At 45.6% G+C, this 14,776-nt stretch overlaps 1 protein-coding gene across 9 annotated transcripts in view; it reads right to left on the bottom strand.

The window, feature by feature from the left end:
• The window catches only part of MTUS2 (microtubule associated scaffold protein 2), a 314,225-nt gene that overhangs the window by 13,821 nt on the left and 285,628 nt on the right, over positions 1 to 14,776 (bottom strand). For all 9 annotated transcript variants that reach the window (XM_030042804.1, XM_030042809.1, XM_030042806.1 and 6 more), the window contains 3 exons: positions 9,396 to 9,610; positions 3,222 to 3,327; positions 1,320 to 1,393 (listed from right to left, as the gene is read on the bottom strand). In XM_030042804.1, the coding sequence (XP_029898664.1) occupies positions 1,320 to 1,393; positions 3,222 to 3,327; positions 9,396 to 9,610 (395 nt within the window). The remainder of the gene's footprint in view (positions 1 to 1,319; positions 1,394 to 3,221; positions 3,328 to 9,395; positions 9,611 to 14,776) is intronic.

Below are 14,776 nucleotides of genomic sequence, written 5' to 3' on the forward strand. Positions count from 1 at the left end.
ATCACCTTGGGCTGGATGAGAATGAGCATGTCCTTCCTTAAGAGAGCTGGCATTTATATCATGGGCATGAAAGAGATCATTTGTGCGGTCCCTAGAGTCTGAATGAGGTAGTAGATACCCCATCCCTGCTTCCTTCACTTTTCTAGGCTTCTAACATGGTAACGAGCGACAATGAGTTAGTGGTGTGGACTTTTTAAATGATCGTTGTTTCGTCTCAGAGCTATACAGAGGAACAACATATTATTTTAAGCAATCATATTTCTGTTACAATCAGAGGCATTCTTGTTACCCCTCTAAAACATCTGTAAAAGCCACAGTTGCTGTGAAACTGGTATTCTTATCTTTCAGATGTGTAATTTCTTGGCTATAACACTACATCAGTGCTTATTGCAAAACTGCCGACATGCCTCGAACTGTCACAGCCGCATGAGGAAGGCCGTGACAGTTGCTGCGTGCAACAGTATGTGTTAGGGGTTTTAAAAATTATAAGTCATCTCTGTCTATGAATCAAACAAAGCTTGCACTATTGGCTGTGGCATCTTTACTTGTTCACACAAGATTTCTGAACTTAGCATGAATCACAGGGGCACGCTTCTGCCCTCCGCTCCTTAGGATTTCTTCATCTAGAGAGTGAGAACAGCATGGAGTTATTAGAAGGACCGAAAAAGCCATGACAATCTTGAGCTTGGTGTTAAATAGTGGGATCTGGGAGATGTGATGTGCAGGGCTGACTCCGGCTGGCCCAGCAGGGCCAGCCCTGGGGCATCCCTCATCGGGGACAGCGTTGCTCTCCGGGGGGAATGGAGATATGTCTACACCATGGGACTGGCTCCCCAAAATTAAGGCAGAGGGGAAGCATTTAAAGCACAAGCACAGGGCCAGGCAGGGAGAGGTCAGCGTTTCTGAGCCCTGGGGGTACCTGCCGGAGGGTGCTGTGTAGACAAGGTGATGCTCACAGCCACCGCAGGTGCCAGAACCCTCCCCACCGTGCAGGGAAGAGCTCCAGTTTGCTCCTTGTACTGGGCCAGCAGCCAGCAGGGTCAGAAGGACATTTCTTTGCTTTATCCAGCTGCCTTTTCCTCCCTTTAGGTTTGCCCTCTCTTTCAGATAGTTTGTATTTTGCTGAACCAGCCAAGGGGGAGGAAAAAAAAAAACCTGAGGGTGCTGGGTCTCAGTTTGGAGAGGCAGAGGACAAGAGGTACTATAGCTGGTAAGAAACAACAGCCTGGTGTGCTGGCAGCGGGCAACGGGGCTGGGGCTGCCCCGTCGGCTGCTCTGCAACATCATTACAGGGGTGGGAAAATAACGAAACTGCTAACCTGGAGTGACAGCCGCAGTTTTTCAAAATTCTCTTCTAATTGTGCCTTTTCCAGTTTGTGAGCAGTAGTCAGTTCTGGGGAAGATACACAGACATGACATTGCTAAGTGAAGTCCAGCAAACCAGGGTCCGAGAGCAGAGACATCATGAGCCAAGCGCAATTCGGGATGCAGTTTTAGGGCATGGCGGTTGAGTAGGAAATTAGTAGTAATATGCTTTGTGACCTCAGGTGAATTGTTTTGAGGATCAGGATTTCCTGATCTTTCACTGGTTGCTGGTACTTCTGTTTCTACGTGACCAGATTCTGATTTTTCAGAACTGCTCAGAATTCCCGGCTCCCGGGGACTCTGATCTGAAAAGGGTTGGTCTGACAATGAGTCATTCACCAGTTCAGAGTGAGTATCCCCAAATCAAAGATTTTAAAATTAGATATATTTAAAAGCTTGGGTTTCAATCTTATTGCAGAGATGGGGGGGAGCAACTCAGATGCAAAAATGCAAATGACAGTGCTTCTCCAGGAGCTGTGGCAGATGACCTGTGAGGTTTATTCCATTAGTGAGATTGACAGAGCCCGAAGGCAAAAAAGTCCTCTATTTATATTACATGATTAAAGGTTTCACTACTAGAACAACTCACCCTGGACTTAGTAATAACCAAAAGTTTAATAACCAAAGTAGAATAAAGTTTAATCTCTAAACCAACAGCATCAAACTGTCATCCAGTACAGTATTAGCATCTACCTTTTTAGTATATGGACCCTCTATTTTTTGTGTCTTTATCCCCAACCCCATGGGGTTCTGCTCTCTAACCATTGCTCACTAGCCACAATAACAGCAGAAATAATACTAATGCTCTAGTGCTGCAGCTGCTGCAATGCCTCTTCCATGCACAGGAGGGCATTTCATACCCACACCAGGAGTAGGGAGCGCAAACTTCGGCTACCAGAGCCTTGATAAACCACAGCCAAGTTTTATCATCAGAAAATACTAACCAAAATGGACAGATAAGAATATCCTCAAGCAAGGAACAGCTTTGTTTTGTTTTTGTTTTCAAAACTGTATATGTTAATTTAAAAATGGTATGCTAGATACCATCTCTGCCTACGAGAGAGGGGAATAGACTGTTCTCAGCTCATGTTACGCTCTGGACTGTGTCTCTAATTGACACATTGCAGAGCTGACCAATATGGCTTTGAGGAAAGTCGTGGGAAAACCTGCTACTGCTATTTAAAAATTAGACCCTGATGCTTATGTGTAAAAAAAAAAAAAAAAGAGGGAGATTGTACAGATAACTGTTAAATGTCAGCTAAAGCACGTACAAAGACATGTATTTAGGTACTGAACTGGTAACGAGGAAACAGCTCTGTCTGCAGCACCAAATCCCATGGAAAAACCGTAACACAAAATAAAGATAACGGTGCTGAGGTGCAGATTTGTACCTGCGTGTGGCTTTGGCCTGCTCAGCATGGCTAGACTTTTGCCACTGAAAAAGATGAGTCTTGTTTTTAGAAGCAGTGTAGGCATTTAAGCACCTAAATTCAGAGATGTTCAATGAGCTCTAGCCTCCTGAGCACCCGAGGATTAGGCTCTTGAGAAAAGTCTATGTGTGAAGTGAGGTGGAATTTGGACTCTATGTGCCGCGACCCATGGAGAAAGCCTTATCGTTGGCCCAAAGACCCCTCAGAGAGTCTCAGGTCCAAGTTAGATGCTGTACACACTGCACACAGTTCTCCCTCACCCCTAGCATGAACCTGGTGGTCCACCCCACGTGAAAGCACTAGGTCAACACCAATTTTCTGTATCATCTGCTCTGGAGGAAGAAAATCCAGGCTTACACAACCTCACTACTGTGCTAATTCCTGCTCTAGAATAGCTCCATAGCCATTGGGTTGTCTTTGGCTTACCTTGAATCTTGCAGTCATTCTCATCCTGCAGTACTGTAATGGCGACTAAGTGGTTATTTTCCAATTGTAACATTGCAGCTTCGTGTACAGCTGTGATATCTTCCACCTGTTCCAATGACAATGAATGGAGACATGGATACAGGATTAGACATGCTGTGGCACGCTGACAAGCCACTGCTAGAGAGCTCCAGTGAGCTGGAAACAGTAAAGGGATCTACTGAACGTGACACTTCCAGCACCTGAGCCAGTTTTATTCATTACAAAACAGGCATGTTGATGCCTTGAGTGGTAGCGTGTAGTCACTGCTGATAGTATTTTTGTTCTTTTAACTTAACGGTGCTAAAAGAGGTATATAAGAAAGCAAAAGGCCAAAAAGCCCTTAAGCGAAGAAGCCATTTATGAAATGCTCAGAAATCTCAACATTCCATTAATCTAAATTATATTAATGACCCGACTCCCTCTGATGGTCCGATAAACATGCACAGTTCTGAGCCATCCTGGTTTTTGTCTTCACGGCACTTTGCTGCAGTGATTTTTATTGTAAGGTCTTGAATTAACTTCCACGGAAAGTGCTTATGAATTATTCATAGTTGTAAAATATTTATTTCTAGAGAAACACTGAAATTATTATCAGTGGGTATGTAAAATGAATTGCAATCTATCACACTTTTACTTGAAAAAGAGTATCCTACAAATTCATCAATACCCAAATTCCTACGTCCATTTGAATGATGTATTTTGAGTCCACATCCGATAAACTGATGAAAGATATGACAGCACCTTTTTCAGTGCAGACACAAGGGTTTTCAGGTTGGTGTGGAAGTAAGCAAGACAACAGTGAAGCCACAAAACTTTTTCCCCATCTCATACTGAGGCCAGAAAGAGGTCCTGCTGCTGCAAACTGCCCAACAAACGGCACCGCACACCACACTGCACACAGCCATCACGGGAGCCGGGGATGCAGCTGGAAGAGGGCTGGGGGCAGCCGGTGTTCCTGTGCACCCGATGGGTTTGGGACTCCTTCAGGACACTGTTTGTTACTAGACTTGGCTAAAGGCAAAGCGAGATCGTTAATGATGGTGTTTCGATATGCATCATTAAAGAAAATACAGTGAGAAGTGGTCATCAAGGTTAAGGCAGTGGTCCAGAGCAGTTTCCGAATGCAATGCATTGATTTGCTTTTCTGGGTTTTGTAATCACAGTGATCTTATTCCCTACATTTAACACATTATCTGTGATACCTGGCAATGCAGAAGATCAAGGATCAAACTATTTTATTTTTGCAATGAAACAGCTGTTCATTGCAAAGTGATCTGACTTTAAATGTTTTTTTTGCTCGCTCTTATGTTAAATAATGGTAGAAAGTTACTGCAGCTGAGCATGTCTTGACTGGGATAAATGTTATTTCACTGCATTTAACTGTCAAACATATGTGTTAGATTACTCAACAGAAGCAAAATTTCCAACCGTACTGGAGAAAGCATGCTCTTAGAATGAAAGATAGGCATTTAACATGGAATTTAAAACTATCCAAACTCATTTTTGTAATAATGTGGGAGACAACTCAGTGGTGAAGAACCATTTGCAAAACAACGGGGACTCAGCCTGCTGATATCTTGCATGAAGGAGTGGGGAAAGGGGGACTAGGTGACTCAATGGGCTACTAATGGGATAGGGACTATCACTTGACTTTTCCTAGAGCACTACGTCCTTGTGTATGATGTCTGTGTGCTGAAACCCCATGAGCATTGCCGTGTTCTTTACCTCGCCTTTGCTTAAGTCTTTATGCATACTCTAATTGCTTCTCAGCTGAGCAGCACCCCATAGGAATGATTACGCTCAACTCCAGCGTCTTCAGAAGGTGAAGGGGTCTCCTTTCACTGCCACCATTCTTGGCAGGTTATTTATCTGTAAAGCCAATTAAATATGTTCCAAATGGTCTGCAGGGATTTTTCTGTCTTCTGTGTGTTTCATATCCACATCCCAAATGACTGTTTTTAATCTTCCAGTGTGACCTCCTGTCTGCAGTATTTCGTAGCAATTTTTCATAGCAGATAGTCTACTTGGCACCGGGAAGCAGATCTCTTGGATGCTAATTCCAACTTCGCCACTAACTTACTTTATAGGCTTGATCAACTCATTTAACCCTTGTTATGGTTATTTCTGGCTATAAAAAGAAGCTTAGGTGGGATTTTTAAGGCTTAATACAGTAAAAGAAAGAGGAGGCTCTAGTGGGAGGAGTTCAGTAAATTGGTGGACAAAACAGCTTGAGCTGTGCAGCTCAAGCAAGAAACACTGGCAAGCTTTGCAATTTTGCCCTTAGCTGCAAGGAAATATGAGAAATATTGGGATGCATTGGCACACATGACCGGTCTGTGAGGAGTTTGTCTCTCATGCTCTGCTATGCTGAAAGAGCTGCCTCACCTCCTCAGAGGCAGTTGAACCTCCAAAACCTGACAACTGTGTATCCAAAGAAACAACAGCTGTCTGATATTAAACTAAACAGTGACTACAGCAATACAGTGTGGAAGACTAAGTTGTGATTGGAAACCATGAAACTGGGATGACTACCTTCCAAATTAAATGTGTGGACACAGAAATACATGCAGATCCATGGTTAAAAGGATTTTGCTATTGTTATTGCCTTCATGAACGCAAGCTCAAATCCCCCCCCGCAGATGGACAGCTCAAGGACAAGGCTTTTCTCATGTCCAGCGTAAGAGCTCTTTAGCTCATGGGTTAGGTGCCTCTGCACAAATGCTGGCTGGTACCAGCACCAGCTCAGCAGCGTCAGAACTGAACGACCCCGGTCCCTCGAGCAGGCTTGCTCGTTTTGGCATGCTCTGAGCCGGGTGCTTCTCCTCTTCCTCCGAGCAGGGAGAGGAAGAACCGGAGGATTACAAACCCTTTGGGCCAGCAGCTGTTATGGATCCTTATTCCTCACGCACCTTGGTTCTTAGATTAACAAAGTTAGTCCTTTTCCTTGGCCAAGAAATATTGCTGGTGAGTAGCTTTCCAACCTGGCCCGTGAGCCTCCTCCGATCCAAGAGTGCTCAATACAGGATGGGTGTACGACAGAGTAGGAATTCAAAGGGAAAACCTGCTAAAACTCATCATGAGAGGCTAATGGAACCACGGATTGAAAAGATGGGCTTAAACTCTGAGATACTAGGATCACAGCAGCACTTTCAAAGCAGCGGAGAGAAATGTTTGTGTTATCTTCAGTAATTCAGGGAACAAAGAGCTCTGGAGCAAACCAAAGGGCTGGAGGAGAGAGAACTATTTGCCCCACAGAGGGAAAGATGTGTTTCCATTGCTTCTGTGTGGTGATGAATAGAATCACAACAGATGAGAATCTGAAAAAAAAAAAGTATACTTCTAGTCAAGTCCTATGGTGACCTATATCACCCTTTCTTGCACTGATCAACTTGAGGGGAAAAAACCCACCATCTATTCTTGTGGTCCTGGGAGCTTGCAGAAACACTTCAAAGAGTAGCACAGATAAGCCATGAACTATCTTAGCAAAAAATTAACTTGCGGAAGAAATTCCTTCACAAATGCTAATGCCTGGTCATCCAGGAGAGGTAAGGCTTGCGGCTAGAGCTAATACCTTCTACTAGGCAAACTGACACACTGACAACAGGGGAAGGAAAAAAAAAAGCCAAGGCTCTTGGGAACACCAGCCCTCCTTCATATCAGAAAGCGAAGCAGAAAATTTGAGGGGCATTGCAAGAAAACCACCTTGCATAAACTGAAATGAGAACCAAAAGACATGGCTCAGCACAGCTTATAAGCATTCACAGAGAAAGATTTTGAAAAATCTGGTTTAGAACACAAAACCCTGTTTGACAGCACCTTCCAATGCATCTTTGAAAATCAATGCACTAACAGAAAAAGGTAATTTGTCCAGGACAAAACAGCCCAGTCCCATAAAGCCTTTATCAAACCAAATGGCACTGTGGTACCCAGGTGTCATGGTTTCACCACGCAGCCGCCCGCTCGCTCACTCCTCCCTGCCCCGCTCCGGTGGGATGGGGAGGAGAATCAGCAAGGAGAAAAGAAGAAAAATAAACAGAACCTTGTGGGTTGAGCTAAGGACAATTTACTGGCACAACACAACAGGAGAATTTACAACAACAACAACGGTACTAATAAAAGAATATATAAAATGAGTGATGCACCGTGCAACTGCTCACCACCCAGAACCCGACGCTCCACCACTTCCCCCCCCAAAAGCCGAGAGCCCCCCCAGCCCGCTCCCCATTTATACACTGAGCAGGATGTTGCACGGTATGGAATAGCTCCTCGGCTAGTTCAGGTGAGCTGTCCTGGCTGTGCCCCCTCCCTGGTTCCTGTGAAAATGAACTCTATCCCAGCTGAACCCAGGACACCAGGGGCAGCAGGCTCTCCGGGCACAGGCTGGGACGCCGTGTGTCTGTCCGACACGGCTGTCTGACCCACGTGCCAGTGAGGACCACGCTGCGCCCGTACCATTTGTGTTACACAATAAATCTAACACCGGGCAGCTGTGACATGAGTGACATAAAACTGTCACCACCTCGGTTTGTATTTGCACTCCCATCCCAGGAGTGTTTTACAGTACATCAAGTACAGGCAGTAAACGGTAGCGTTTGTCTTTTTAAAAATAGTTGACCTTAAAGACAGTGGGCTGCTGTCTCTGCTGTGCCGTGTTTGTGCTCTCTTCTCCCATGAGCTCAGCGCCAGCTAGACCCTTTGACTGGCTCCTGGATGTCTCAGCTGTGGCTGCACTGTGCTGGACCAGCCTTTACCTCTTAAATGGTCTAAATTAGCTCAGGCACAGGCTCTGCTGATGGAGCTGGTTTGCTCCTGAGCCCACAGCTAGTGCTGTCATCGTCCTTGGGAACTGCATGGGGCATGCCTGCGTGCTGCACCCCACTGCAGCCCCTGCCGTCAGCCCGCTCCCTGGGCACGAGCAGGGGGGAGCAGCAGCTCTGGAGCCTCGGCCACTGGCTCCTGCTTCAGGCAGCAGCCCTGGAATGCGCACTGGAGATACCCTGAGATACAGAGCATGCAGACATAAAACCTTCTCCTCCACCTTTGGTCACATCCATCCATCTCACAGACCACACCTGCACTGCACTGTTGCTGCCAATTTACATTGCCTCAGAGACTGAAAAATTCACCCTCCACTACCTCCAGCTGTGCTGGGCATTGGCAAAATCCTCAGGTTGGAGAGAGCGATGCTGACAAAGAGCGGGGGCTGTTGGCTGGGCTCACGTTTTGCAGACAACTGGCCCTTGCGCTGCATGATCTGATGCATCTGGGTGGCATACCCACAGCAGCGGGGACCGCGGTGTGTCAAAGCCTGATGGCACAGATTGTAGAGTGCAGCAGATACTCATGTGAGAAAAGCCCTCACAAACTGTGGTGCTGGGCAATGGGTAAGAGTTGCAGCTGGAAAAATCAGAACCGTATCCGCTGCTCGCTGAATGCAAAATGAGAAAAAGGCCAGGTAAATTGCCATAATCCAGAGCAGGATGTTCTGCCACCAGGTGAGAGGTGCCTATAGGTGAGTTACAGTACTTGTTTACTCCAGCTGTTAAAAATAAGACTAAAGTAGCTGCATGTTAGAGTATTCCTACCTACATACAGAAAGCAAAGCAAGGAGAAACACTTGGGATGTACAATCTAAGCGATTAGACTGAACGGTGGAGCAGAAGTCAGGGAACCCGGAGTGTATCACCTGCCTGATGTTTAGGCTACATGTTGCATGGGCCCTATAGCTTCACAGTACTGCCCTTTAACTAGCATTGCAAATAACGATGAGCAGGGCTCTGCTGGCCTTACCTGTGTTGAGCAGATTCTTGTTCAACTCTTGGTTTCGTATAAATTGACTACAATAGGTGGGTTGGGGAGCAAGTATGCATGGGGAGCAGAGCTAGTCTTAATATTTGTGTTGTAAAACATCTGGAAGCATGCAAAGACAAGACATGGCAATGTAATGTACTACTATGTAGAAATACCAATAGGAATAATAGGGAGAAAAAGCAGTAAAGATAGTCAGGAATATATTTTTCCAGTCATCAGTTCACTACCAGTGTCTTCATGTTGGAGTGGTCAACATATTTCATTGCCTGAACCCACTCGGTACTGGCATGGTCTACTCTTCAAAGGGAACAGGCAGAGACTGACCTGATCCTGATGCTGCAATTGGACTTGCTCCAGCTGCAGCCGGTGCTGTTCCTGCAGGCTCTCCTTCTTGGTGTTGTATTCCTCCTGCAGCCGCTGCTCCAGCACCTGCAGCTCCTCCTGCTGCCGCCTGCAAAGCTGCTTCACCTCCTCCTCGAAGCATCTCTCCAGCTCCTCCTTCTCGCTCTGTAGTTTCTTCCATCTCACCGTGTTGAGGGCTGCGGAGACAAGACCATACAGTCACGCTCTGAACTCCTCAGGAGCAATCAGTGGCATTGGATCTGTTTGTACAGCACCGAGCATGGTGGTTCTCGCCAACTCTGGGGCTCCCGTGAATCTTGGACATCAACAAGCTCTCGCTATCTCTTCTCTCTGTCCCGCTCTCACACACGCATACACACATGCATTTGTTTAAATAGAGGCACTGGCAGAGGATGCAAAAGCCCATGCAAAACTAGGGTCTGATGAAGTATAATAATAATAATAATAATAATAATAATAATAATAATAATAATAATAATAATAATAGCAGGGAACTCCATGGACCTGCAGGGTGACTGGATGTCCCCTCCTGGCCAGCACAGTCTTGGATCCACAAATCGAGGCTTTGGGGCTTTTACTTTGCCTTGGATATAAGAAACAGCATGTGAGATGATCACTTGACACAAAGCCTTTCAACTGGGATACAAGATTTTTCTTACCTCCTTCTCCCAAGCCACAGTCTTGGCTAAGTCCCTGCTTCCAGTGATGTGCCAGGAAGGCACAAGCTGCCTGGGCTTTCCAGGCGCCTCCTGAGCATGTTATGCAGGGGGGGTGATTGGCCACTTGACCAGGAAAAGGAGATGCATCTCATACATCCCATTTTCCAACTGTTAGAAGCTGCTCACGCCATAAACCTGTCTTTTGCACCAGCTCCATCGAGGACCTCTTATTAACGCATACTTGCTTATAATATCTTTATATTCAAATACTATCTTGTGTGCTTCATGGAATCAGAGAGTGCAAATGAAAGGCTGGTACTGAAGACAATCAGAAAACGTGAAATTTTTAGTCCTGTGAACTAGCCCAGTGACCATGTCTCTGAATTCACAACCATGACTACAACTAGTTTCAGGAGGTGCAACTCCAACAGTTCCATCAAGTCAAGGATATTCAGTCTCTTTCCACCTATATTGCTCCCTGGGTCCCAGGACAGCAGTGTCACAAACACTGTGTCCTTGGCCCTTTCTTTTGCTAAAGAAAGGTTGCAATCAATCCAGATATTGAAGACCTGAGGCAAGTTGGACAAGGTCAGCCAGACTACCTTTAGAGAGCAAGTTTGCTCACTTACAAAGATCTAACAGGTAAGAAGTGATTAAAATAATCATGACCATAACATTCCGAACAACACTAGGGAAGAAGAGATGTGTTTTTAATGGCACTGCTAGACCTTCTTTCTAATTTAGACCCATAGGTGGTTTAGAAAAATGATCACCTCTTGAATATACCATCTGTATTAGCCACTCATCCTTCCTTTGCCTTTCAAAATGCACGTGGCATGCACAAACCTGTAGGGTGTTGTAAATCAGTGAACTGGAGGCAGCTGTCTTCCTGGGTAGACAACTTCTGAATGCTTCAAAACCATATTTATCCTATGACCATATATTTGCTCAATTGCTGCCCCCCCCCCCCCCCCAATGTGTTCCTGCCTCTTTCTACTATGGTATCAGACTGTGCTCTTTTCTTTTTTTTTCAGGATAGCAACAGTTTGTCAAAGTTACCTTACTGCTGTGACCACAGCTCATGTTAGGTGTACCCGTGCAAGGTAGTTTGGGCACCCAAGCTAACCATCCCCTTCCCCACATAGCTATTTTTCACCCTGTTGAGAGCTCTGCTTCCACACTTACTGGACACCAATATCCAGACTTGCTCAGTATGTCCAGACAGATATCACTACTGGGGTCCTGTTCTTATCCTGAGGTTTTCTGGAGCATTAAGAGGGACTCTGTGTCCCTTTCAAGCTCTCTGCTCCTTACAGAAAGAGGAAAAGTGAGCCTGAACCAGTGAGCTTAGCACCGCAGCACATAGGAAGCTTTCCCACCTGCCTGCCTCATACCCACAATGAAACGGTGCAGTTTATATGGATATTAGCTGAAATGTCTTGTCTCCTGGCAGTTTGGATTATAGCTCTAACCCCTCTCTCTTGCTTTATGATTTTTTATTTTCTTTGGCATGTAAAGCAATCCCTGAGCTGGAGGACAAGGGGCAACGCTTGCAGCTCTGCGTTCAGTAGAATTCAAACTTACTCAAGCTTTAAATTGGAGCTATAATCAACCCCGTCTCTCTCAAGCCTCTCTAATGAGATTACCCAGCACACAGGGAGGGCTGGGCAATGAAATGACATGATCTTAGCAAAAGAAAATCCGTCTGAAACACTTTCTGTAACCTGAAACACAAAACTCTTCGCATCTTGCAAATCAAGCCCTGACGCAGGTGCAAAATGGAAGGAAGAGGAAAGCAGGGAAAGAGTGTCTGTATGGCACGTTCCTCACACACCCAAAAATGCTACTGGAGGCAGAAAATGAGGCCATTGCCCAGGAAATTTGCCCTATACTGAATATCAAACACCTCTAACGAGAAGGAGTGATCCCTACCACAGTCTCTCAGACTGAGACAAATGAGGCTAAGGACCAAAGTGGTGAGGAAAGACTGAATCTCTTAGACAGGAGATGGACCTTTGGGCCTGGCTCTACTGGGACAGGAGTAGCAGAAGGTGACACCTGTGCAGCCCAATACAAGGTCTGTGGCTCCCTTACCCAGCTGGGGAGCAAAGGAGCACGTAATTCTGACATTTAATTTCCATTAGTTTGAAGGGAAACAGCTGGTGTTCAAAACCTCTCTACTCCAGGAGTCTCACTGTTGCAGCTGAAAAGTGCTTATATTTATAATTTGTAAAGATGGGTGTCTTGAGTGTAGAATGATTGCTTGTCATGTTTTTTCTAGCCTTGGCATTTCTAGCAAAATACATGAGCAAATCTTATTGCATAAAATAACAAGTCCCTCAGCGTTTGTAGAAGCCACATTCCTCCTCAGGGCTGGGAAGGGAGAAGCACTTTCCTATTTCACTGCATGCTGGTTTCAGATGAGGTGTGATACTTCACAGCAGTGCTGGGGGTAAAGGTGGACAGTGTTATCTGAACCTAAATATTTTGCCTGGCTCCAGAAGGGTGCAGGTCTCCCTAGGCTGTTTTACACATGCTTCAACACTGCTATTGCTTCAGCAGTGATTTTATTTTATTTTATTTACCAAAAGATACTTCCTTAAAAATATATTCTGACTTTTCTGAACAGTGGATTATACCTCGCAATTTCATTGCTTTGTATAGCAGAATCCTGCAGTTTCTGTTGAAGTTAACAAAGACTGTGTGCTTTCAAAACCAAGCGCATTCAGCACCTAAATCAGAATTCTGAATAAGAGCTATTGCCTAAACAACTAAATCTTGGACACACTGCCTGTATCAACCCTGGCTAGTCCAGCCTTGTTTTACTGATTCATCCAGGCATTTGCATCAGTGTGTCTAACATGGTGAATTTACACATGAGAAATCAGGAATTTCTGATCAACACCCATACTGTTTAACTGGACTGGTTATTTTTAAATTAAAGAGAGACTACTTATCAAAGTGACTGAGACAAGTCAGAACTACAAATTGGTTGTAGTCAAAATAACATGCTCTGTAGATTTTCCCTAAATTTCTTCATAGAATCACCTATGACTGCTGTTGCCCAATAAATGACTGTTTCGTTCTTTATTTGCATAAAGCTTGGTGGTATATGTACAATATTGTACAACATACAGATTCATCTGATAGCGAGACCAAAATAACCCTCCTATAGCGCAGGTGGGCTGCACGTCTCCAGTAGCACCCACAGCCCCAGCTTGCACTGCTTTAGAGACAGAAAAGAACTGCACTGACGAGAACCGCTTTCATGCATGTGGCATTTGCCATTTCACCTTGTCCACAGATTTAAAACACTGGTTGTTTCACAAAACTTAGTTTTATCATTTTCTTCCAAAGGAAAAGAGACTGTCCAGCAGTTTTTGACTTACACTGAAAAACATAAACATTCACCTTCTATAGGTATGGATACATACCAGGATCTGTACTGCTGATGAATTTTTTCACATCCTGCTGGAGGGCAATACCTGCACATGTTCATCTTTTTGCCCATCCCTACTGGGAGCCCTTCTATCTGGGCATGTTGTGTCTCAGGGTTGTACAGAAAGGATTACCTCCAACAAGCAGGACAGATCACCAGCCACCCCTGTCACTCCTAAACAGCCTCTGCTCGGCATCTCAGTGTCTCCCAGAGTGGTGGCTTGCTCAGGAAGAGGTGGCCTGGGATGGCTCCTCTCCAGTACACGGACCACAGGACCACCGAGGAAAGGACTATCTCACACCATCTTTCCCCTCGCTGAGAAAGAAAGCACATACACATCTATGGCTGATCTCCCTTCCAAAGCAGTACAGCTCAGCTAAGACTTCAGACAGCTTTTCGGGAGTATTTGGGTTTTTTTCCAAAACTGTCTCCATGTACTCCATCAGGACTCAGTTTTGTGCAGAGGAGGTATCTATTGCTGCATGCACAAGAGCAATGGCAAGGGCAGGCACTGCAGCGATCTCCTGCGACTGAACATGCTGCTCCGTGACCCCCAAACAGGCAGTCGGTTATATCCCCGGCAAAGTTCTCCAGCAAAACCAGCACTGATTTGTAGTCACTTCAGCTGTACAAACATGGTGTAAATGGAAGCAGAGCTCTTTATCTCCAGCACTGTACCTCTCTTCCCTTCCCATGTCACTGCCACTTCCAAAAGCACTCATGAAAATGAGCAAACCCAACTCGCTAGAAAGAGGTAGGGCTTTCGAATGAGAAGTGGATATTCAATGGAAATCTTCAGATGTGCCCCACCTAAAGAATGCACCAGTGGTGACAACTCCTCTGTGAGAGATGTGGAGATGCAGAGGATGGATGCAGGCAGGCATCAGGGAATAACTGGAAATGCTGTTTTGCTATTGCTGTAGTATCCTTTGGTCATGGGGACAGTAAAGCTCTCTGTGAAATGATGATTTCAGAGGAGCACAAGCTGTTGGGCATCGGAAAAGGGCCGTGCCCAGCTTTTCTGCAGGGGGTTGTCTTAGACAAGGTAAAGACGAAGCACAGGGAGGATCTGCAGTTCCGACCACCACACAGGGGTTTGGCCTGAGCCCCTCTTTGCGAACCAAGTCACCCTCCTGCCATGTGCTTAATGTGTGACCCAGCAACGGGGCTCCCACATGCAGGGAAAGCTGAGAGGTCCCCGCTGTTCGCAGCTCCAGTCATCAGCGGTTCCAACAGCTTTTGGT

Source organism: Aquila chrysaetos, chromosome 19 (genome assembly GCF_900496995.4).
Source record: "Aquila chrysaetos chrysaetos chromosome 19, bAquChr1.4, whole genome shotgun sequence".
NCBI classification, from domain to species: Eukaryota; Metazoa; Chordata; class Aves; order Accipitriformes; family Accipitridae; genus Aquila; species Aquila chrysaetos.